Source organism: Tetrao urogallus (genome assembly GCF_951394365.1).
Source record: "Tetrao urogallus genome assembly, chromosome: 4".
NCBI classification, from domain to species: domain Eukaryota; kingdom Metazoa; phylum Chordata; class Aves; order Galliformes; family Phasianidae; genus Tetrao; species Tetrao urogallus.
This window is the reverse complement of record NC_136817.1, coordinates 29,882,619-29,904,775: the sequence shown is the minus strand read 5'-3', so window position 1 is coordinate 29,904,775 and position 22,157 is coordinate 29,882,619. Positions and strand designations below refer to the sequence as shown.

General features: G+C 45.5%; 1 protein-coding gene across 1 annotated transcript in view; it reads left to right on the top strand.

Moving 5' to 3' along the window:
* The window catches only part of SHROOM3 (shroom family member 3), a gene marked incomplete at its 3' end in the record, with an annotated part of 134,892 nt that extends 115,408 nt beyond the window's left edge, over positions 1 to 19,484 (top strand). Inside the window, exons 5-11 of the mRNA XM_079534865.1 lie at positions 1,162 to 4,360; positions 6,906 to 6,982; positions 11,005 to 11,904; positions 12,948 to 13,463; positions 14,205 to 14,355; positions 18,226 to 18,498; positions 19,125 to 19,484. Coding sequence (XP_079390991.1) covers positions 1,162 to 4,360; positions 6,906 to 6,982; positions 11,005 to 11,904; positions 12,948 to 13,463; positions 14,205 to 14,355; positions 18,226 to 18,498; positions 19,125 to 19,484 — 5,476 coding nt within the window. The remainder of the gene's footprint in view (positions 1 to 1,161; positions 4,361 to 6,905; positions 6,983 to 11,004; positions 11,905 to 12,947; positions 13,464 to 14,204; positions 14,356 to 18,225; positions 18,499 to 19,124) is intronic.
* Between the last annotated feature and the right edge of the window lie 2,673 nt (positions 19,485 to 22,157).

Genomic DNA, 22,157 nt, shown 5'->3' with positions numbered 1-22,157 from the left:
GTGGGAAGGGAAAACTTCACATTAAAAAAAGTGAGGGCATTGTTACAGAAAAAAATGTATGTTCCTCCCTGGCCTGAAGCACAGATCATCCTGTAGCATGTTCACTTCCCACCTGGGTGCTTTGCTTCCCAGCTGCAGCTCCCGCAGAGCCTTTGGCAGCATGGCTGTGTCTCCTGGGAGCTTGGAGAGGAGTATGGGGAACATCTAGTGGCCAGCTGGCCATGGTTGCACAGAGCACTGCCAGGGAAATTTTTTTTTTCTTGACTGTACATTTAAATAAGTAAACCAGCTTTATCCTGAGTTTTGCAAGATCTATTTCTGCCTGTCTGTGTGTTCTTTTGCATCTCTGCAGAGCTGCTGCACTTTATTCTAACCAGGGGGATCTCTAAACATATTTGTGATATTCCCATGTGAGGTGCAGAGGAAGTATGGCCAGCACAAGAAGGCCACTTCCAGCTGATAGGAAGCTCTCTGAATATCTTCATTTAAACACATCTTTGGAGGCCATGAGTCTTCTGCCAACTCGTATGTTTTGGACGGTGAACTCAGACATGTAGAACTACATGTGAGGAGCCTTTGAAGGCTTCCTGGGCTGTTCTAAAACTTAATATAATTGCACCCCCAACTTGCCTCCATGCACAGACACGTGCATCTCTTCTCTGTCTTGTCAGCTTAGTTTTCTTTCGCAGCAAACAAACTATCCTTGGGACAGCTGAATTTCCAGGAAGCGTGCCAGAGCATAGCCTTCATCTCCATAAAAAGGAATGAAATGGGAAAAAAGGAAGAGATTAGATTCTCCCCAGAACGCCTCATATGCTCATCTCCTCCTCCTTGGTGGCGTCGGCACTCATTCAGCTTTTCAAGTGCTTTGGATAGGTTTGATGGGTGGAGTTGATCCTCCTTGGCTCCACAGATGCTCTGTCTCTCTGTCTGCATTTCTCTCCTCCCACCCCTTGGTGGTAAATAAGAGCCATGTGTTGCAATGTCAAGTAGTTCCTTTTAGTGAACTGAGATGACTGCAAACAGGGGATGGAGCAAGGCCCAAATATGGGTTTTCATCTGCACGTCTCAAAGCTAAACATCTTTCTTCTGAGCTCACTTAAAAGTTGTGCCTCTTCTCTGCTAACAGTGGGTTCTTGCTCTTCTCTCACTCTTCCCCAGCTCCTCAACCAGCGATCTCTCTGGCTATGAGCATGGCTATCTGAGGAGAAGCCCTGACCAGTACAGTTCCCAGGGCAGCATGGAAAGCTTGGACCACTCCTCCCCTGGCTACCATCCTTGTCACCTGTCCCCAGCCAAATCCACCAACAGCATCGACCAGCTCTCCCACCTGCACAGCAAGAGAGATTCAGCCTACAGCTCCTTCTCCACCAACTCCAGCATTCCCGAGTACGCCGCTTCGCCATTCAGCAAGGAGCACTCCTGCTCCACAGACAGCATGCACTCCCGCAGCAGCCTACCAGAGGGCATGAAGCAAGCTGACATCAGGTATGTCAAGACAGTCTACGATTCCCAGCGAAGGATTTCTGAGGAGTACGAGGTGAAGTCCTCTGCTTTGCTTCCAAGCAGTGAGGCCCGGATCTTGCAGAATGGCCGCGGCCATGGCAGGCTCCACAACTTCAGCCGGAACAGCACAGCTCCCTCCTGGGTGCAGCCAGGCCAGGACAGCGAAAGCAAGCCCCACAAGGGACCTCCCTTGCCTCCCACTCGCAGTGACAGCTACGCAGCCATCAGGCATCACGAGAGACCCAGCTCATATTCTGGCCTTGATCTGAACAAGCCTAGCCGAAGCCAACTGAAAGGGCCCTGGTCTCCTCTTGTCAGCCCCCTCTCCCAGGGACCTCTGCTGAAGACCCACTTTGGGGAAGGGCAGCTGCACACAGTGGTGGAGAAGAGCCCGGAGAGTAGTCCCACAGTGAAGCCCAAGCAGAGCTATTCCCACCCAGGGCAGCCCCTGCTGCCTACCGGCGTTTACCCAGTACCTTCTCCAGAGCCACACTATGCCCAGGTGCCCCAGCCTTCTGCAAGCAATAATGGGACTCTTTTTCCAGCTCTCGCCAAAGAAAGTGGCTACTCTTCATCTTTTCCAGTCTCGTATGACAAAGGTGCAGCCAGCAGCACCCTGGGCTTTGATGAGAATGGAAACCAAAGTACTACAAACAGATCGGCTGTTTTTTACGAGCCCCCAGATGCTGAGAGAAAGCATGATGCCACAGCACAGCTTGTCCAGCAAAAACTTCATAACACAGAAGTCTACTTAAGCATGTCAAGGAAGGAGGAGTTGTTACCCTCTTACAAGGCAGCACACTGCAACCGAGATGCTGTGAGTCCTGCACAGGCCTCTAAACACAGCTTTCAAGCCCTGCAGATCCAGCCAAGAGATGCCGGTGAGAGAAAAAACCCCTACCAGTCCAGAGAGAACCGGGAGGCTGAATGCCAGGCTGACAAAAATGGCAACATACAGATAAATGAGAGAGATGCTGCCACGCACCTCCAGTGGGGTCACAACAAATCCAGGCAGTATAGCTTCTCTTCTTTGCAGAACATCCCTGAGAGCTCCAGGAGGCAAAGTAGCTCTGAGCCATGTGAAAATTATTCCAGTGCCAAGCTGTCCTACTTGAACAACAGCACCAAAGAGGAGAGGGATCACAGAGGACAACGGAGTGATGCAGACCCGCAGGCCTTTACGAGGCAGGACGAGGGCAAGAGCATGGCCCCATTCCATGCTGTAGAGCCAAAATATGAGGAGATTCCTTTGCAGCACCCAAAGACCTCTGATCTTGGGAGGAGCCGGCTCAGCTCTAGCAGCACCCAAGCTGTTCTTCATGGCAAACCAGATCCCAGCAAGTCCCGCTGCTCTGTGCTAGAGAAGGTCAGCAAGTTTGAGCAGCGAGAGCAAAGCACTCACCGGCCCCAGAGTGCTGGTGTTCCCAGCTTTGGCCAGCATTATGGGCTCAGCAGGGTGAGCCAGACCTCCAGCACCAAGAGCTCTCCAAACAGCCCAGAGGATATGCGGAGCAAACTTGGCACCCAGCTGTCCAGTGAGATGAGCAGGGTCTCCAGCCCCTCTGTCAGGAACGGGAAGTTGGAAGAGGCTGATTGGCGCTGTGTGGAGCTGCAGATGGCAGCTTCAGCAAAGCAGGCAAGATGCAGTGAGTACTATGACACTTGTCCTGAAAATGAAGTGCAAATAAGGGTGGCCCAGCTGCCAAGGAGCAAAAGCACATTCCAGCTGGGAGGGGAGCCTGAGAAAGAAGTCCTCTGGAAGGACAACATCCAGGATGCCCACGGGTCACAGCTGGACACACCGTTCAACAGGGCATACAGGAACAGCATTAAAGACGCACAGTCCCGAGTGCTGAGGGCCACCTCCTTCCGGCGCATCAGCCCCCCATTTGCGAATATGCCCAAGAGGGTGATCCAGAGGCCTGCCTCAGCTCATGTGGGCATGAGGAGCATGGCGGCGTCTCCCCACACCCCAAAGGAGAGACACAGCGTCACGCCAACGGAAGGCAGCCTCTCTGCCCTGGACTACTCCAGGACACCTCACATCTCGCGTATCGGGGGCCGGAAGCGGCTGACAGCAGAACAGAAGAAGCGGTCATACTCGGAGCCAGAGAAGATGAACGAGGTGGGCATCTCTGATGGGGAGCCATCACCTTTCTCCTTCCAGAAGAAGGGCCTCCATTTTGTCTTCCCAGAGAACACGGTGGCTGATAGGCGTAAGATCTTTGAAAGGGATGGCAAAGCTTCTTCCGCTGTCAGCCTCTCTAAGCCAGAGCTCAAGCAACTCCAGCAGAATGCCCTCGCCGACTACATTGAGCGCAAAACGGGCAAACGACCATCCTCACAGGACGGCGGGCTGCTCAGGGAGCGATCCCACAGCTCCTACCTGCAAGCAGGTGGCCAGGACAGCCAGAGCCTTTCCTCTGCCTCCAGCATGAATTCTCTCCAGGATCAGAACCTCTTCCGCCGGAGGGAGTCTGTTGAGCGGATAGCCAGGACAGGGCGGGTGTCTTCCACCCTTCCTCCTGGGCTGACGGGCTGCTTTGATGGGAGTGGGGATGAGCAGAAGAAAGGACGCTGGGACAGCTCGATCATGAGCAGATCGAAAACAGACAGGTGTCGGGATTACAGAGCCCAAATGGAGCTCACCAAAGGCACGCAGACAGACCCTCTGCGCCCGCAGGGCCAGCCTTGCTATGGGAAGAAGGAGCAGAGCTTTGAAGCACCCAGGAAATCTGGGAAATCAGTGTCTGTGGAAGACTTGCTTGATAGATGTGACAATCAGCAAAGGAATGCATGTGTCCCTGTGCACACACGTTCCAGATCATCACCCATAGCAGATAAAAAACACCAGGTATGTGGAAATTGGATTATCTGTTCAAGAAAGCAGGGAAACGGGGTATGTCAGGCAACAGACTGATGCTCAGTCTTGGCAATAACTTCATTGGTACTGAAAGGTTGAATGCATGCTGAGATAAGACCATTTATTTCTTTTACATTAGGATGCTGTTTAATTGCTTGCTGCTGAGTTATTGCTTCTGTTCTGCTTTCTTACTGCTGGGGCTCCTTCAGGGATTTCACAGATGCAGGGATTTCAGTGCATCTGCTGATAACATGCTTGTGTGCTTCCTGTCCCTGGCAGACCATCTGAAGTGTCATGTGCTTATCTGCCAGCATCAATGGGAAAGCACTGGGATGTTTGTGGTGGGGTGTACTCCATGCTGCCGCTGTTGTTTTTCCTTAGCCCACTTCCCTAGTGCAAAGCAGAGGATTTTAAAGGCTACTTGAAATTGTCCCTGCCCGTGCTGTGTCTGACAGTGCTGGGAAATGCTCAGAACAGGCACTGCCAAGTAACCGCTAAGTTTTGCCTCCAGCGCTGGAGGGAAACGTGGAGAAAATTTAGTGGAGACCCAGTCCGCTCTCTCCATGTCCCCTGCTTGGTGGTTGGGAACATAGCACTGATGTGTCATGAACAGGGAATTTGACTGACTCCACTGACAGTAAATAGTGGAAATGGGCTTACTTCTTAAAGAACAACTGCTCAAGCTGAAATCTGTACAGACCTGTTTAGGTAACTGCAGCTGCTCAAGCCACTGTGATCTACAGCAATGGTGAGCCTGCTCCCCTGTCCCTGTCTTCACACCAGGCTCTGTTCATTGCAGAGAGAGGGAGGAAGCGGCATGAATGTGTGAGCAAGCTTCTTGTTGCAAATAGTCTGAGTGTTTGGGCAGGCCTGCATATTTAAAGGGCATCTGAGACCCAGGACCCTTCCTGCTATTCAAACATTTACTGCTGCCCAGAAGGATTATGAAGGGAAGGAATATCCCAGTGAAGGGATACTGAATCGAGTAATGCAGAAAGGAATATGGGGAGAGTGCTCTGGGCAGGTGAAGGAGTCATCCGCCCAGACCGCTTGGTGTTACATTCTGCATACCCTCTCTCCACAGATCTCAGATCCCAGTGGCCAGTTAACAGTTCACATTTAACAGGCCTGCTGTCTCATGCAGGACACACACAGGGAAGTTCTTGAAATCCTTAATGTTTCCCTTGCTGGCTCATTTTTAGTCTTGTGTACGTTCATCAGCCAAATCAGAGTGCTGCCTGGTGGAAGCTAGCTCAAGAGACATGGTAAACAGTGGTGCAGAGCTGCTCACAGCATCTTCCAGTGTCTTCTTTCAAATTCAGAAAGAGGGTAGAGACCTTGCTGCTCTTTTCCAGAGAGCTTTGGCTGTATCCACTTCTGGAGTGAGTATTTATCACAGAGGCAGTGAAAATCCTGTTCTTAATTCCTAATTCAGGAAAGCACGTTTGACTTCAAACATACGGCAACATTTAAGTGTCTGTTTGAAAGCATATTTGAGTGCTCTCTTAACTCAGTTTGTTTCTGAACCATCTCCAATACAACAGTAAAAGAAAAGTGAGGGACAAAGTCAGAGCAACCGGGTGGTTGGGGTTTTCTGGGACCTCTGGTGATTTTTTTGTGGGAAATGTTTATTTCCAGTTTAGCAGCAGACTTCTCTGCCTCACTGTATATTTTGCAGGGCCTTGTGTACAGTGTATTATATTCCTTTTGTGCTACATATAAATCACATTGCAATGTCACTGTAGGAATTTGTTTAGAGATATAAGGAAATAGATAGCCATGTGGAATTATTAGCGCTCGATCTTCAGAGCAGATTCTCAGCCTTCTTTCCCTTCTGCTTTTTAAATCTGTCTCAGCCTGCATATCTTCCAGCTCTCCAACTCCTAAATTAAGACCTGCTCTTACCCTTACCCTGTAGCAACACTGGCCAAAAAAACAAACAAGGAAGGGTGTGGGAAAGGGGGCAATGGGTTGCGCTGTGCTGAAAAGGTCATCTGGGAGAAAATACCAACCTCTTCAAAAGCAGGCATAGCATTTGCTTTCATGTCTCATAGTAGTCTGGTATCTCACGGCATAAAGAGTCAGATTCACAAAGCTATTTCAGCTCTGAAATTTCTCTGGTTTTAGATCAGATGCCCAAAGAGGAGTTGGTTCAGCACTTCAGTTTTTGAAAAATGAATGCAAAACTTGGTGATGTTTTTCAGCACATCTGCTTGTGACTGGAGCTCCCGACCTCTGTGCTACTCAGCATCTCTCTGCAGCATTTTCCTCTTGTTTTGGTGCTGGGTTTGGGCACAGTTTGTTCACCATCCAACTTCTCTGGTTAAGGCTGTTGTAATGATACCTCAGCTTCTTGCTTGCATATTTAAACATCAGTGAGCACCCAGCTCCACTGATACATTTGGGCATGTTTTTAGAGAAGGCAGGGCCTAACTATGAGTATTGTGTGGTACGTGCTGTGGCTTCTTAGTAGGGAGCATCAGTGTTTTGTTGCTTTCTTTCATTTGTTTCTGATAATGCTGTCTTTGCACTCCAGGACCTGCTGAGAAGAGAAAGCAGTGAGTTTGGTGCCATGGGGAGAGATCCTTTCTATGTGATCAGTGCAGGAGCCAGGTGGGTACATGTTATTGTCTCCTTTATCACTTCAGGATCAGCTCTTATTACCTGGCTGCTAGCAGCAGTTGTGGTGTGCTGTCTGTGTCAGTGGGTGGCTAGGGACAAACTAGAGAAGTCTGTGTGGATGCAGATAGGAGCATGCTCTGCCCAGTGGAGTTAGAAGGAGTAAGTTGTCATGAGCTGTTTTTCCCACTGCAGACATTAACTCACTCTAAGTTCTTTCTCCACAGTCATGTTGTTTTGGTGTGTGTTTCTGCAGCAACAGACAGATCATGTACCTTCCAAATGTGTTTCATCTACTGTTAGAAATTATCAGAACTGAAGGACTCCAAAGGAAAATATACCATGATATCTCTCTTTGTCTGGCTTTCTCCAGTCCTGGATGCTGCCTCCCCAGAAGCGAATGAACATCTGTGTGAGCTAAAACAGGGAGATCTCATTTATCTGAAAGCTTTGCATCTAGGCTGCTTTATTTTGTGTAGGCAGGACATCTTGCTCAGCAACAGGACGGAGACAAATGTTTTTAAAAATAGAAGAGTGTAATAATAAAACGCATAATATTGGGACTTTCGTAACTATTCTTTTAGCAATAGGTTGTTTTGAAGCTAACTAGGACTGAAGTTGATCTTGCCATATTTACATTTAAATAATAAATAGATGCTTGCCCTAAGCTCTGAGCGCCCAAACAGCTAACCGTTAGCTTACAGTAAAAGCCATCAAGAGAGACCAAAATAATTACTCACAAATGAGCTCTGTTTCTTTTACAAACTTGCAGTAAATGTTGTCCCAGTCTGTTGTCACACTGGGATTAACACTGCTGTCTCCGAAGTTTCACTCTGCAGCTCTGGGAAGGGAGTTACAGCTGCAAGTAGGGGAAAGCATCTAGTCTAGCTGGATTTTACTTCGTCTGTGGCTGGCAAATTTTTTCTTCCTAAGAAAACATAAATGTTGTTTTAAAGGGCTCGTTCTGCTTTCAGGCTTGTCCTTTTATGACTGCTTAAAATGCACCCTTTCTCTTAAATTCAGAATAATTTTTTCCTTTTTTCTGTTTCCTTGAGAGTACATCACAGCTCTTTTAGTTCATCGTGCCTCCCTCCCATATGTTCTAGAGCTGGCATTTCATCATTCTTCCCAAAAACTGGTTTCTGGTTTTTTTTTAAATCCAAACTATTTTCCATATAATGAAACGGATCATCCAGACTGAAAAAAAAAGTTTATTGTGGCACAAAGGGTAGGATTCTCATTTTCATGCTTAATTATACAAATGTTGTTGGTATTAACCCAACATTCTTATAAAGTTTCTGCTCTGTTGGTGTCTTGCATTTTCTGCAAGCACATTTCTTCTGGGAGATGTGAGGTTGCTTTCCCCTCTAGATCAGAATTGGATGAGAGAAGACAAGAAAAAGCCCTTGTCTCTGAGGATGCAGGTTCCCACCACAAAGGCTTCAAAGCACTCCCCATTAAGCCTTTGCTGTTGAATGTTTTTTTTAATATACGTATTGCTGAGCTTGGAGTGGACTAAGTAAGAGTGGGCAGGATTTTTGAAAGCAAAAGTGTTCTGATACTGTGTTCCTGAGGCTAGAATAAGTTTTGCAGTTAAGTCTCAGTGGGAACAAGATATGAATCCTCTGCAAAGTTATAAGGACATGTAAACTAGATCCTTAGCCATATTCAGGAGGAATTCTGCTATCAGGATAACATTGAACCTTCTCCTACTCTGGTGTGAGTATATCACAGTCTGGGTAAAACAGGATTACTGCAACATCTTAATCCATCTCTTAAAAGATGCAAATCCTTGTCTGTCCTGTGATTGTCAGCTATTTTTTAGCCAGTCCTCTCATGTATAACCATCACCATCCTATCTTTGCTTGCATCATACTGCATTCACATGCCCTTCTGGAGAGTCAGTACCAGGCACTTCTAGGTTCCCTTGGAACACAACCATTTAATGTGATGAAGAGGAGATGGGACCATCTGTACCATCTCTCTTGATCAAGGAGGAAAATTATCAGATGGTCAGCTTACACAAATGAGCATTTGGTCTTGTCACACATGCTGCATAACTTATGCTCTATGCTACTGATCTACTCTGCAGGTGTCACACAATAGCTGGCTCATAAGCACTGCTAGGAATGATTGTTGCTCCGCCAGTTTTAGAACCCACAGTTGCCTCCACAGTAGGAGAGATCTTTAAATTAGAGAATCACCATCTGGTGTTTCTGACAAATACTGAGCATCTTAAAAGAATACACATTGCTACTGTCCAGGAACCACAGACAATACCAAGAGTATTCTGTCTGGGAAGTTGCCCTCAGGCAAAGGCTGCCAAATTCTGTTCCCAGTTACACCAGAATAAAGCCAGAACGACCCATGTCTTTGTCAGAGTTGTTTTTAATTTGTACCAGCGTGCCTGGGAACAAATTTGGGCCCCAAGTCTCAAACATGATGGGCTGGAAGTAAGCGTAAGACTGCTTGAACAATGTGTCTCGAGAACAGAAAATGCATTGGCAGTACAGCTTTATTGTGTTTTATTGTTTTATGGTCTGGCCTCATGTTTTTAGGCCATCTTCTCTTGCATCTTCTAGTGCTATTATTACAACTCATTTTGTTTTCCAACTAAATAACCATACAAGCAAGTAGGTTTGACTACATATTCTGAGCAGGATCTTTGCTTCAGAGGCCAGACCCTGTTTCTTAGGCTTACATGATTATCTGTTAAAAATAAGGAAAGAATAATATAATCTTCTTTGTTTGCAACTGTAACGTGTGCTTGAAGAATGTTGTGATTTTTTTTGTAACAACTGCAAGCATAAGTGGAACTCTTTTACCTAATGGAATCCCAACATTTGTAAGAGCTTTTAAAATTTTTCTATGAAGTCAAAGTAGCGCATTTTTACTTCACTTTTTTTTTTAATAAAAAGAGCGCAATCTTTACAATAGTACTTCCCAAAGGGAGCAAATAACGTGATGGGATTTTTTTGGTCCATAAGGTGGAAATTCATAGAATCATGGAGTCATAGAATGGCCTGGGTTGAAAAGGACTTCAAAAATCATCTGGTTTCAACCCCCTGCTATGTGCAGGGCCATTAACCACCAGACCAGGCTGCCCAGAGCCACATCCAGCCTGGCCTCGAATGCCTCCAGGGATGGGGTATCCACAATCTCCTTGGGCAACCTGTTCCAGTGTGTCACCACCCTCTGTGTGAAGAACTTCCTCCTAATATCTAACCTAAACCTCCCCTGTCTCAGTTTAAAACCATCTCCCCTTCTCCTGTCGCTATCAACCCATGTAAACAGTCATGCCCCTTCCTGTTTATATGCTCCCTTCAAATATTGGAAGGCCACAATGAGGTCTCCCCAGAGCCTTCTCTTCTCCAACCTAAACAAGCCCAGTTCCCTCAACTTTTGTTCACAGGAGAGGTGCTCCAGCCCTCTGATCATCTTAGTGGTCCTCCCTGTTCCAAGAGCTCTGCATCTTTCTTGTGCTGGGGTCGCCAGGCCTGGACACAGTACTCCAGACTAATTGTCAAACTTTACAGCAATTGATGTAGTCTGATGGTAGACTGTGTCATATATATGTCCATTGTCTGATGGTAGACTATGTCAAATAATTTTCCTTACTGCATTCACTACCTGTGCCTCTCCCCTTTATCTGTAATAAACAGAATCCAAATGAGACTGAAGGGAAGCAAGGCAATCAGATTTTTCCAAGATTTTTTTCTACTGAGTTTTTGCTGTGATGCTCACTGTGTGTGTGCACAGATCTGTGTGGTCTGGCTCACACTGAAAATTGTAGGAGATGGTGAGTGGGAGTGGATCTGGCTTAGTGTCCCTAGAGCTAGTAGACTGCATTTACCTCTGCATTTCAAAATCATGACTGAACCTCATGTGGATTAGCAGGCACTGACTCAGGCCTCCAGAATGGTTGCCTAATTTGATCTCTAAGCAGGTGTACAGTAGCTTTTCCTGATCCTTGATTGATTGTTAAACCTTAAGTGGTCTATCTCTTGTTTTTGTAGGTCTTTCAGCAAGAAAGAAAGAAGCCACTCAGAAAAAATGACATTTACAAGTTATTATCCCCATCCACACCACATCAGTGAGATTGGCACTGGGTCTTCCGCACTGACCGAGAACCATAAGGTCTCAGAACTTTCCAGACAAGATGGCAGGAGTTCTGCATTTGTTCCGTCTCCAACAGAGGCAAGGAGTCACTATCCTGAGCAAAAGCAAGGCTTTAAATCCACGTTCCTCATTCCTTCTGCATCTAGCCAGTCCTCCCCTAGTACACCTGCCCCCGACTTGCAGGCCACAGGTGATGGCCAGGCTCTGAGACAGCACCATGCCGAACAAGATGCTTTTCCTTTTGGGGGCAGCAGTACTGCTCAGGCACCGTCTTCGGATGCTGTTCAGGATAGGTCCGTCGAGGCTCCTGAAGAGGAGATTGTATGCAGAAGGAAAGCAGGGCTGCTGCAAAGATCCCTCCCACACAGAGTGATGTGGGCTCACTCAGTCAAAGACAACAGCTTGCCACATGCTGTGGTGCCTCCTCCAGCAGATGGGCCAAAGTTCTCCCACAGGTGGCAGTCCCTTCCAACACAGAGCAGCACTTCCTCTGACCCAGAGACTCCTTCTCCCCAGACAACAACTCACCTCCGGATCTCAGAGTCGTGCCTACAGCTCACGCCTCCACCGCTGCTGCAGGATGATGAAGACGATGAGGTGTTCATCATGCCTTCCCAGCCTGCTGTCACTGCTCCGGCCTTCTCACCCCCACTGCCACCCCATTCTCTTCCTGAGTTGAGCTCTTGCACTTCTGCGAATGGCACGGAGGAATTCCCACCTCCTTCCCCACCAACTGCACTTGAGGAATACGGGGCAGCTGGAGACACGTCCACCAGGCTCACAGAGGACAAAGTGAGGTAAGGGAGAGCTATCACACAGCATCTCGGGCACTGTAGGGCCATATACAGTAAGATATGTGGGGCTCTAGCCAAATGTGACTGACCTCCACAGCTTGGTATTCTGCAACAATCCACCCACAGCTGCTAGCCGAGTGTGAAGCTTTGCAGGGGATTGCACAGATTATAAGGGGAGAGGGACAGACAGACAGACTCACTGCCCCAGGATTTTGCTAGCTGCCAAGAGCATTGTTAAATGATATGGACAGGACAGGTCACAAAGAATGAAGGCTAAAAGCTTTGTGTCCATCAGCAGATACACTGACAGGTGTGTAGTGGGCAAGGCAAAGAGGGTTATAAGTGAGAAAATACCCTGCATGCTCCCTGCAATTACTGTATGGATTTCAGTGGGGTTTCTTCTCACACACCAGCATGAAGAGTAAGAATAGTTGCTTACTCTTTCCAGTTACTGTTTTCTGAGAGAAAAGTATGAAAATTCACGTTCTTCCAAACTGTTAGAATTCCCAGAATACACTTTATATCTGGCACAAAACACTCCTGTTACGAAACAGCAACCACGTGCCAAAAAGCAACAGCACTAATATGTCACAGTAACACTGTATAGTGCATTTGTCCTGAAGGACTGGGGTAGGGGCTAGGTGCCCAGCGATTTAACTCGGCACAACTTCCCTTACTATCAAGGAGGAAAGAGGGATTCTTCCTCCAGGGAAGAATCTGGCTAGGGCTTTCTTAACATGAAAAGGCTGTATCAAGTGTGGACTGCTCAGGCTGGCATTCCCAAGTGGTGAGACTCAATGTCTCCCATGAGCACAAAACAAACTGACACTCACTGGTGCTTTCTACGGTGGAATGACAAAATGGCAGCATCCAGATTGAGGGAATGGAATGCTTCTGGTGCCAGTAGCTTCACAGTGTGGGCAAAGTAAGAGACAGAAATGAATGTGTGAGAAGGAAAACCTACTTGTCTTAGGCTTTCATCATGTGTTCACAAACATCCTGTGTGGTAAGTTTATCATCATCTCACAGAATTTTTCTGTCCATAGCAGCTTCAAAAGCTTTTCCAAAGCCCTGGCCAGGAGGGAGATAACAGGGTTGGGCACGAATATCAGTGAAAATAATTGGTCCTTCTCACCATCTTTATCAAAGAGGACTAATTCTTCACCTGCTGTGGATAAGCAGCACCAATCAGCTACTTCTGAAGGGCCTCAAAGCTCTAATGGAGAACCCACAACTCAACCTGAGGGCAACCAGAGAGAACCAGCAGTTATCACCACAGAGTCAGAAAACAGTGGTGCAGACTCTGGGACACTCAACACATGTCCTCCAATGAAGACAAAGAAAAAAAGCCCAGAGGATATTAAGTCAGAGGCTTTAGCAAAAGAGATTGTCCATAAAGACAAGTCTCTGGCTGATATCCTGGATCCTGACTCCAAAATGAAGACAACCATGGACTTAATGGAGGGGCTTTTCCCCAGTGGAACCAGCTTGCTGAAGGAGAACAACATGAAAAGGAAGATGACGCAGAAGAAAGCTAGCAGGACAGTAGCAGAAGATAACACGTAAGCACTGTTCATTGTGATTGTGGTTAACTTTGCAGCAGAATTCGCTGCTTCCTTGCTTTAAGGGATGAGCTTGTGCAGAATATGTCCTAATCATTGTAGATAGATAGTGGCAGAAGGTGAGTTTCTCTAGTCCCAGGAGCGAGGACTGGCAGGGCATTTTTGAATGACTTTTCTCATCAGTTCTTCTGTAGATGAGCTCATTTCTCCAGGATGCATTAGAAAACAATGCTGAACTTGATAGTGGGGCAGGAAATGAGCCATGTCAAGTGTGAGAGTAAAATCAGGACTATAACAGTGGTGGGAAAAAGATAATGAGGGGCCTAGTTTGGGAAGGAGAGGTGGGTGTGCCTGATTGCAACCAGATGCAAAGATCAGTCCACGTCCTGCAGTGTGACTACTCAAAGAAACAGACTCCCAGCTGGAGAACTAGCTGCAGAACTGCACAGAAATAAGTTGTAATGCTTGATGCCAGTCTAATCATCACCAGCTGAGCTGTGCTGATTTATCTACAGCAAAGATCTGGCCCTATTTAGAGCTCTTAGCCAGTCAGTATTTAAACAAAGTAGTTGTGCACAGGAAAGACGAAAGCAGCTGACGTGCACCCTCTGCTGCTGAGAATCCGCTATTTCCTTTGTGGTTAATACCAAGGGGGTACTGAAGAGGGAGTGCTAGAAGACCGTGGATCTAGGCGTGGCAAAAAGGCTCATACTGAACTCCTTTTTCTTCACTGTGATGTAGGAAAGAAGAAAAGGAAGCTCCTGTAACTATGGTCACCTGCCCTGCTTATTATAATGTTTCAGCACCCAAAGCAGAACTACTGAATAAAATCAAAGATTTGCCAGAAGTAGGGGAGGAGGAGGAGGACTTGTTGGACATCAACGAGAAGAAGGTAAATTCAAAGCACACATCACCACTTCCTAGTTACATTCATGAAATAATTACAAACCCTAGAGTAAAGTGCATTTCTATTTGAATTCAGCATTTGGCTGATACAGCCCCAAGGTGCATGGAAGCTGGATGCATTTAGGCTACTTGAGAAGCTTTGTTACAATGATCCAGAGAGCAAAGCGGGCTAATCTGACTGCACGTTTGAGTACAAATCATGCACAACTATGAAGATGGCCTGCATTGTGCCAAAGGCTGAGTATATAGGTTGTAAGAGGCAGTCACTGCCTCACAGCAAGACAGAAAAAGGCAGAAGTGGAGTGACCTCAGTAAGGACATGTTGGCTTAGAAATAGGAATGTAGTCCTGCTAGTTACTGCACCGTCTTTCTGGATAAAGTTTCACCCTGTGGTTTTCCTCCTGGCAGCTTACCCATTTCACCTGTTGTCTGCACACGCCGCTTCCAGAAAAACGTTGGTTACTCCTTTTCAGCACACCTTTTTGTTTCACTAATGTTCAGGAAACTGCACTCCTTGGCAATTCAGTCAGCACAACCTTGATGTGATGACTTGGGTAGGGAGTGGGAGAGCAGGGCAGGGAAGCAGGATACATTTTGCTCTTGTGCTGCAGCTATGTTTCACTGTCCCCTGAGCTTCTTGCTTTAAGTTTGGATACTCCATCTTCCAGGGCTTTTGCAGGGCTCCCTAATTTGCCCCTGTAGTGTCTCCTATCAGTTACTTGCTAATTACAGATATGTTGTGAAGCTCACAAATTCCAAGGAGCCGCACGCAGGTACTTGCATGTCTGTGTCTCTCTTTACACAACTCCTATCTTCAGGTCAAAAGCACCCAGACCTGCCTGTAAACATAAAACATTAGATGTTGCTGTGGACAAAGTGACACAGCTCATAGTTCATGCTGTTTGTACAAAGAGCAGAGATTTAAACAAACTGAAGGATGAAAATATTTATGCAAGTCTCATGCTGTAAACATAGTTCTTTATTTTTCCTGCACTGAAATCAGGCACAGATTTAAAGAAAGGGTCCCAAACCTCGTCTCTCAGAGCATGGGAAGTTCATGTGTCTCTAGGACAGCTTCACATTTTCTCTCTAGATCCCCACTCCTACGCCAAGTGTAAAAGTGCAGAAGATGTGAGACTGTGTAGTTTGGGAGTATGCAGTTTATCCCACAGCTCTGACATGGAGAGGTTACCTCTCTTCTTAGCATTGCTTTACCATTTCTTTTCTTACACTTTTTTGCTAAGCAAAAGTTGCTTCCTTCCAGGCTTTAATACAGTGATACCCAGAATGAGAACTCCATCTAACACAAGAGCAGTGAGTGAGTAGATCAGCCTTAGTTGGTGGAGTGTTTGGGATGCAGGCAGGACCTCATTGAGCCTTTAGGGAACTGTGGTCTAAGATACACTTGCTGTGCTTGCCAGTACAAATACGTGTGATTTCACAGATATTTAGTGCATGATGGTGCATATGTCACCAGTCAAAAGCACCTGACAAAGGCCATAGCCTGCCATGCTTATAGTACACAATCAACTCAATTGACTTCAAGCCCAGCTGCCTGCTCATACCAACCTGAAAGGTAAGAAGTAGCGAACACAAGAAGAGTGCTTCTCCAAGGGGACTCTGAAAGCATCTCACAGGCTTACAAGGAGATGTGTGCCTACCTCTGGAAGACAAGTCTCAAAGATGGCATTTGCATGGAAAAATAGAAATAGATAGGAGTGACCAGGCCCATCCAGCATGTTTGTTCATGTTCTGTATGAAATATCATGTATGAAATTTCATTTGCATAGGTGTTATCTGGGAAGGCAGCTAATCTGAGAGGTGATTCTGATAAACTAAACTCATTTCCATTGTAAACATGTAAAGGGACTGGGTTGGTGTTTGGGATTGTAGGAGAGTCCCTGATTAATGAACACAAAGTAGTCCACATCCAGCTCCCAGACCTTCAGAAAAAAGGTACATCACTCCCGACAGACCTGTGGCCTCCTGCTAGCAAGGGCAGGAGAGCTGGCCTGCATGTTCTGCAGAGCTTCTGCAGCAGGGAGGAGTGACTGCCAGCTCTCAGCAATTCAGGCCTCCTGAAAACCTGCTGAGGTTAATGCCAGACTTTGTGTCCACTATACAGAATCCTGAGACAGGGTTTTCTTCCCTGCCACTGTAGTTGTTGAGATTGGCTCCATTCCTCTGCTCCTCAGGAGCTCTTAATCTAGAAGTCAATTGATAAGGATCTCAAATCTTTCTTCTGGGAATGACACTGGCATCTTAGGCAAAGGGGAGGGCAAGTGCTGGTCCTCCCTGGATCCTACCTGTCGTAGTAAGGAGAGAATCCATACAAAGGAATTGCAGCTATCCCTTATCCTAGCAGGTGGGATCTCTCCCACTGAATGCTTCATTAAGAAATGGCATGAGTTACCAGTCAATCCACCATAGACCTGCAACCCAACATTTGTTCTAGAGAATATGCTCGCATGTTATTAAGCTTTGGCATATATGAGGAAGCTGCTAGTGGACTGTAATGTGGCCAGAAAAGCACAGGCTCCAGAAGATGCACAGAGTGTACCATCTAGTGGTGCCTGCCTCAACATTACCATTTGCTTCAAAAGCACCCCAAGCCTGACCTGGATTTAAAGATACTCTTTCTTCTGAAAAAAACCAACACTTTTCTGTTTGAAATTACCAGCAGTTTTGATGGAAAGAAGGCTGTGTTAGTAAACTTTGAGAAAATACTTTCAAACAATGTTGTGATTTGCTTCTATTTTGTCCTGCAATGTTATTATGCTGAGTAGATTAGCATACATAGAATGGTGCTTTGTCAGTGCATAAATTGAAGAAACTAAGCATAACCCATCCCTTATATCAAGAGCTTTTCCTGCACTACACTGTCACTTCCAACTGAATAGAGGCAAGAACTGCAAGCCTCAGGCCACAGACTTCTGCTTTTGCATACGTCTTTCTCCTAAATCCTAACTGAAGTTTCTATCTCCAGTACACCTGCAGCACTGCTGCTTCTGGAGTAGCTGAACCCTGGAGACCTCCTTTTCTTCAGCAGTGAAACAGTTGCCTTTACTGTTACAAAATGCATGTGCTTTGTATTTCATGGATCTGACACTAAGTACATTTAGAGCATCTTCCGTACAGATGCTTTTCTGGTGCGTCTCAGTATAAGGCAGGGTCTGCACAGCCAGTGCAGAGATATCATCATGCTGATGATGTCCCCTTGGTCAGGGCTGAATTTGAGGCTTGCATCTAAACACTGAGGCAGCCAAATAAGGAGCAGTCAGCACTTTCAGGGTACTGCAAGAGGGGGAAGTGTCCTTCTTTCTTACTAAGTATGTAACCACACATGCCAGTTCAGTTTCCTGTCATGTCATTAATAATACTGCTTAAATTCATTTTTCTATCGGTTGTTTTGTGCAATTCTGGGTCATACAACATGTAACATCACAAGAAACTTCAGGCTGGGGCAGGGAGCTATAAGATGCAGCATATGTGGTCGGTGTTCTTTTCATCCAGAGTTTTAAAAGAATTTTTTGAAGGAAGGTACATACAATTTCAGATACGTGTAGCTGGACATGAGAATATGGCACACCAAATTGGATGTCTCTTTTGAAGATGTTCATGATGATAGAACAAATATATCTTCATGTAATCTTACCAGGTTATCAGATTCAGATTATCACCTGAATGTGGAAATTCAGAGTGTTCTCTGTTCCCTTCTGGCTGTCGTCTTTGTCAGCTGCTACTGACTTGATCTTGCTCCTCATGAACTGTAACCATATCCTCTTGTTGTCATCATCCAAATGAACTCTGTGATCATGGTAATGACCAGCGTGGCAATGTGTTTCCCTTCTGACAGGCTGAGCTCATCGGGAGCTTGACCCACAAACTGGAAATCCTGAAGGAAGCAAAGGAAGGCTTACTTGCAGACATCAAAATGAACAATGCTCTCGGAGAGGAGGTGGAGCTGTTGATCAGCGAGCTATGCAAACCAAACGAGTTTGACAAATACAAGATGTTCATCGGCGATTTGGATAAGGTGGTGAACCTCTTGCTTTCTCTCTCAGGACGCCTGGCCCGGGTAGAGAATGTTCTCAGTAGCCTAGGGGAAAATGCCAACAGTGAAGAGCGGGTACGTATCTGTACAACTGTAGCCTCTTGGCCTTTCTCCACTGTAACAGTCAAAAGATCCTGCTTCTATAAGCTCAAAGACAGGTGCCTCACTGATTCTGTATGAGCCAGAGCAAACATGGTTCTGTCCCTAGGAATCTTGGTTCATGTTCGTACAAGTGTCTCAGATCCTGTGGCTTTTATCTCCAAACAATGTCTGTGTTTGGCACAGCATGTCTGTGACCAGCATGTGGAAGAAAGGCTGCATGGTATTCTATATTGTGAAGCAACAACTGCCTTTTACTTCAGTTGAAGACATGTTTTAGCATTTTTTGGGTGGTTGTAAGAGACAGAGCCAGATTTTCCTGGCAGTCGCTGCTTTTGAGTAAGTTTTACTGATTTTCTTGGGGTCCTTTCTACCCCACATTGATCAGAGCATTCATATTCACATTTAGTGGGATTCACATTTGGCCCACAATGAGTAATTCATCCTCCTTCCGCAGGCTCCTGGCTGCGCGTCTGGGAACTTAGCAGCCAACTTGCCTCACCAAGAGGTGGCAAATTTGGTGTCAGGGGCAGAAGAGGGGGGATCAGTGAGTATCAGTGATAGTGCTGCTAATACTGAAGTGCTCTCTCTGGTGTGTACAGAGCTCTCTGAATGAGAAGAGGAAACTGCTGGCTGGCCAGCATGAAGATGCCCGGGAATTGAAGGAAAACCTCGACCGTCGAGAACGGGTGGTTTTGGAGATCCTGGGCAACTACCTCTCTGAGGAACAGCTCCAGGACTACCAGCACTTTGTAAAGATGAAGTCTGCACTCCTCATAGAGCAACGAGAGCTAGATGATAAAATCAAACTGGGTCAGGAGCAGCTCAAGTGCCTGATGGAAAGCCTCCCTACAGACTTCACGCCCAGGGATGCAACAGCAGCAGCTGCCCTAGCTGCAGCACTTGCTACCTCTGCTGGAGTCAATGGTAAAACACTTCCAGCAGTCTCATCCTCACTTTAACCTTTCCCATGTGGACCTGGGGCAAAGTCTTCCTGCTTGAGTCTATTTAATCCAAGTACTGTGCAGATGGCTCTCTACAGTGACAGTGAACAGAGACAGGTTTAAAACCAGATTTCGGTGAAGGAAACAAATAGCAATAATAAGGGTTTTATTTTTCTTTCCTTCCACCACTGCTTCCTGCAAACTTAAATCACTCTGGGGGGAACAAAACTCAATTGTGTCTCCTCCTAACAGAGATGAGGAAGACTCCCATGAGAATTAAACATGTTACTTTTAATAAAAGAAAATCACGTCCTCTCTTTCCTGCTTTTCCTGCCTACCTGGCATCTCATTAAATAATGAAGGATCTAAAAGAATGAAGCCTTAAAAATAAAACCAACCCATTCTACTGAACATTATTGATATTTATATTTTTTAAAGAACAAGGTGATGTGTAAGTTTTTGTACATACTCTAATCAGTTACTTGATTCTACTTTGTTCTGTATGTAGAAAAGACATTTAATTTTGTATTTTGTGAAAACTTTAACAAAAAGAGGGAACCCCAAAGATAGTGATGCATTAGCCTGGAACATCTCTTTGTGGTTTTGTTGTTGTTATTGTTTGGTTTTTTTTTTAATATAATAAAAGGCTACCAGAAGAAGTTTCAACCTGTTTCAACACGCACTGAAGATAACTAGTCAGCGTCCATATGAGGGACATCTTGGCCAGAAAAGCACAATCCTTCCACCTCAGTACCTTGTGATCCAGTGATTCTCAAGTTTAAATATGCTTTTTTGAGAGCTTGCATCTCAGGAGTTAGTGTAAAGTAATTAATCCTGCTCTGTACTCAGTGTGGAAGTTTGAGGTGGAGTCTGTCTTTGTTCTAACTAATCCAACTCATCATCTGTGTTACTGTTGCAGCTTGAATGCATTTCTGCAACATGTGAGAGGGATCTCTAATGACATTATTTATAGAACTGTATTTCTGAAGGGGAGATGTACTCTAGGATTATTTTCACACATAGTATCTCATTTGTCTGAATCCATTTCATTAGAAACTAACTTACAAGCTACAAGAAGCATTAACTTGAAATCCTACTGTAAGGACTATTGGATTATTTCCTAATCGGTCCAGACTGGAATAACTAAATTTGCCCGACTATACTTTATCATTTTACCAAGTGCTGAAGGATTGCTGCCAGTTGGCATTCAGCAAAGCAGACTGGGGCAGACTCCGTTTTTCTGTATATTTCTATCCTCTCTAATGAGCTGTGTTGCCATTTAAATGATGTGGCCACAAGCTGCCTGAAAAGTTCACCACTGCAACTGATAAATCAGACTCAGGTTGTCTCTTTCCTAAGCTTGCAGAGATTTCCAGCTGTAGTAGGGATTCAAGCATCTTTTTTCTCCAGGAGATTGCACTATTCATCTTGTCACCAGGAGCAGAGCAGAAATTTTAGTTGTGTAGCTTTAAGTCCATTCATTATGAATGCCAGCTCCAGCACATGTCTGAAAATTACAGCATTCATTGCTTTGAAAGCCAGTTTTAAAGCTCCATTTGTATTTTTGAATAGCTCGTGTAGCTCTACCACAGGCAGCTTGGCAGGCTGAAAAATTTACCAGTGCCTTCCTGTCGTATAAAGCATCAATTCTCCAATACCCAAAATAAAATCTACCGGGTATTTTAATGCTTTGTGAAGAAGTAAGCCAGATACCTGCAATGACAGCAAACATATCCTTTTTACTAATGAGCTTACATGCTGCTCAGGCTTATACTGTGTTTTATAAGAACCCCAAGCAGGGGAACTGATTTTTTATACATTTATAGCTGAATCAAAAAATTAAAAGTATTTTGGAGGTACTCAAGAATGATTCTTTGTTTGGGAGGATTTCAGGAAAACAGTAGGGGGAGCTGTTTCCAGCCAATGCAATCATTTAATTTTTTCTTAAAAAATAAAAAATAAAAAATAGAAACCTTCACAATACCTTTAATTTAGTGTATTTGAAAATTGTGTTCATTTAATTTTTTTAAAGCCATCCTTTCATCCTGCACTTACCAAAATCAGTCAAAATGACTGGCAAATCTGACAGGCTTTTGTGAACAGTCTGGGATCAGCAACAGGGCCTTTTCTACGTGGCATGTTCTTTACTGAGAAAGAAAGCCCTGCAGCTTTCCCTCCGGTCAGGAAGAGCCTCCCAGCTAAGCAGGGTCTGCCTGTGTGCTGCAGGAACCAGTCCCCATTTCAGGGGCAGCATGCTGCACTGCAAGCAGCAAAGCTACCTTTGCCCACAAGTGCTGTGGGCAGCAACAAGGCTTTCTCAGTATGCTGGTGTTATGCTTGCAAGTCAAGTATTTCTGAGCAGTGGGCCATCGGCCAGCCTTGTGGTGCTATATAAGACTTTACTAAATAGTGTGAAGAACTATTTCTTTTGTAGAGTTTCCAGCTAAAAAGTTTGAACCTTAACAGGGTTCATGGGTTTGCAAGAAACTTAGCTATTTGGCATGGCTTTGTGGTCTGCTAAGTTCTACATGTGTTCCCGCTGTGCACACAAGCATCAGCAAATGAGGCAGGTGGTAGTTATTTTACATTTTTGTAACAGCTAAGATCTTCAGATGAAGAATGAATTAAAGTTCATATTTCTTTATCGTTAGAGAAACAATCTTTGCATAACTTTGTTCGAAAATTGCTCCC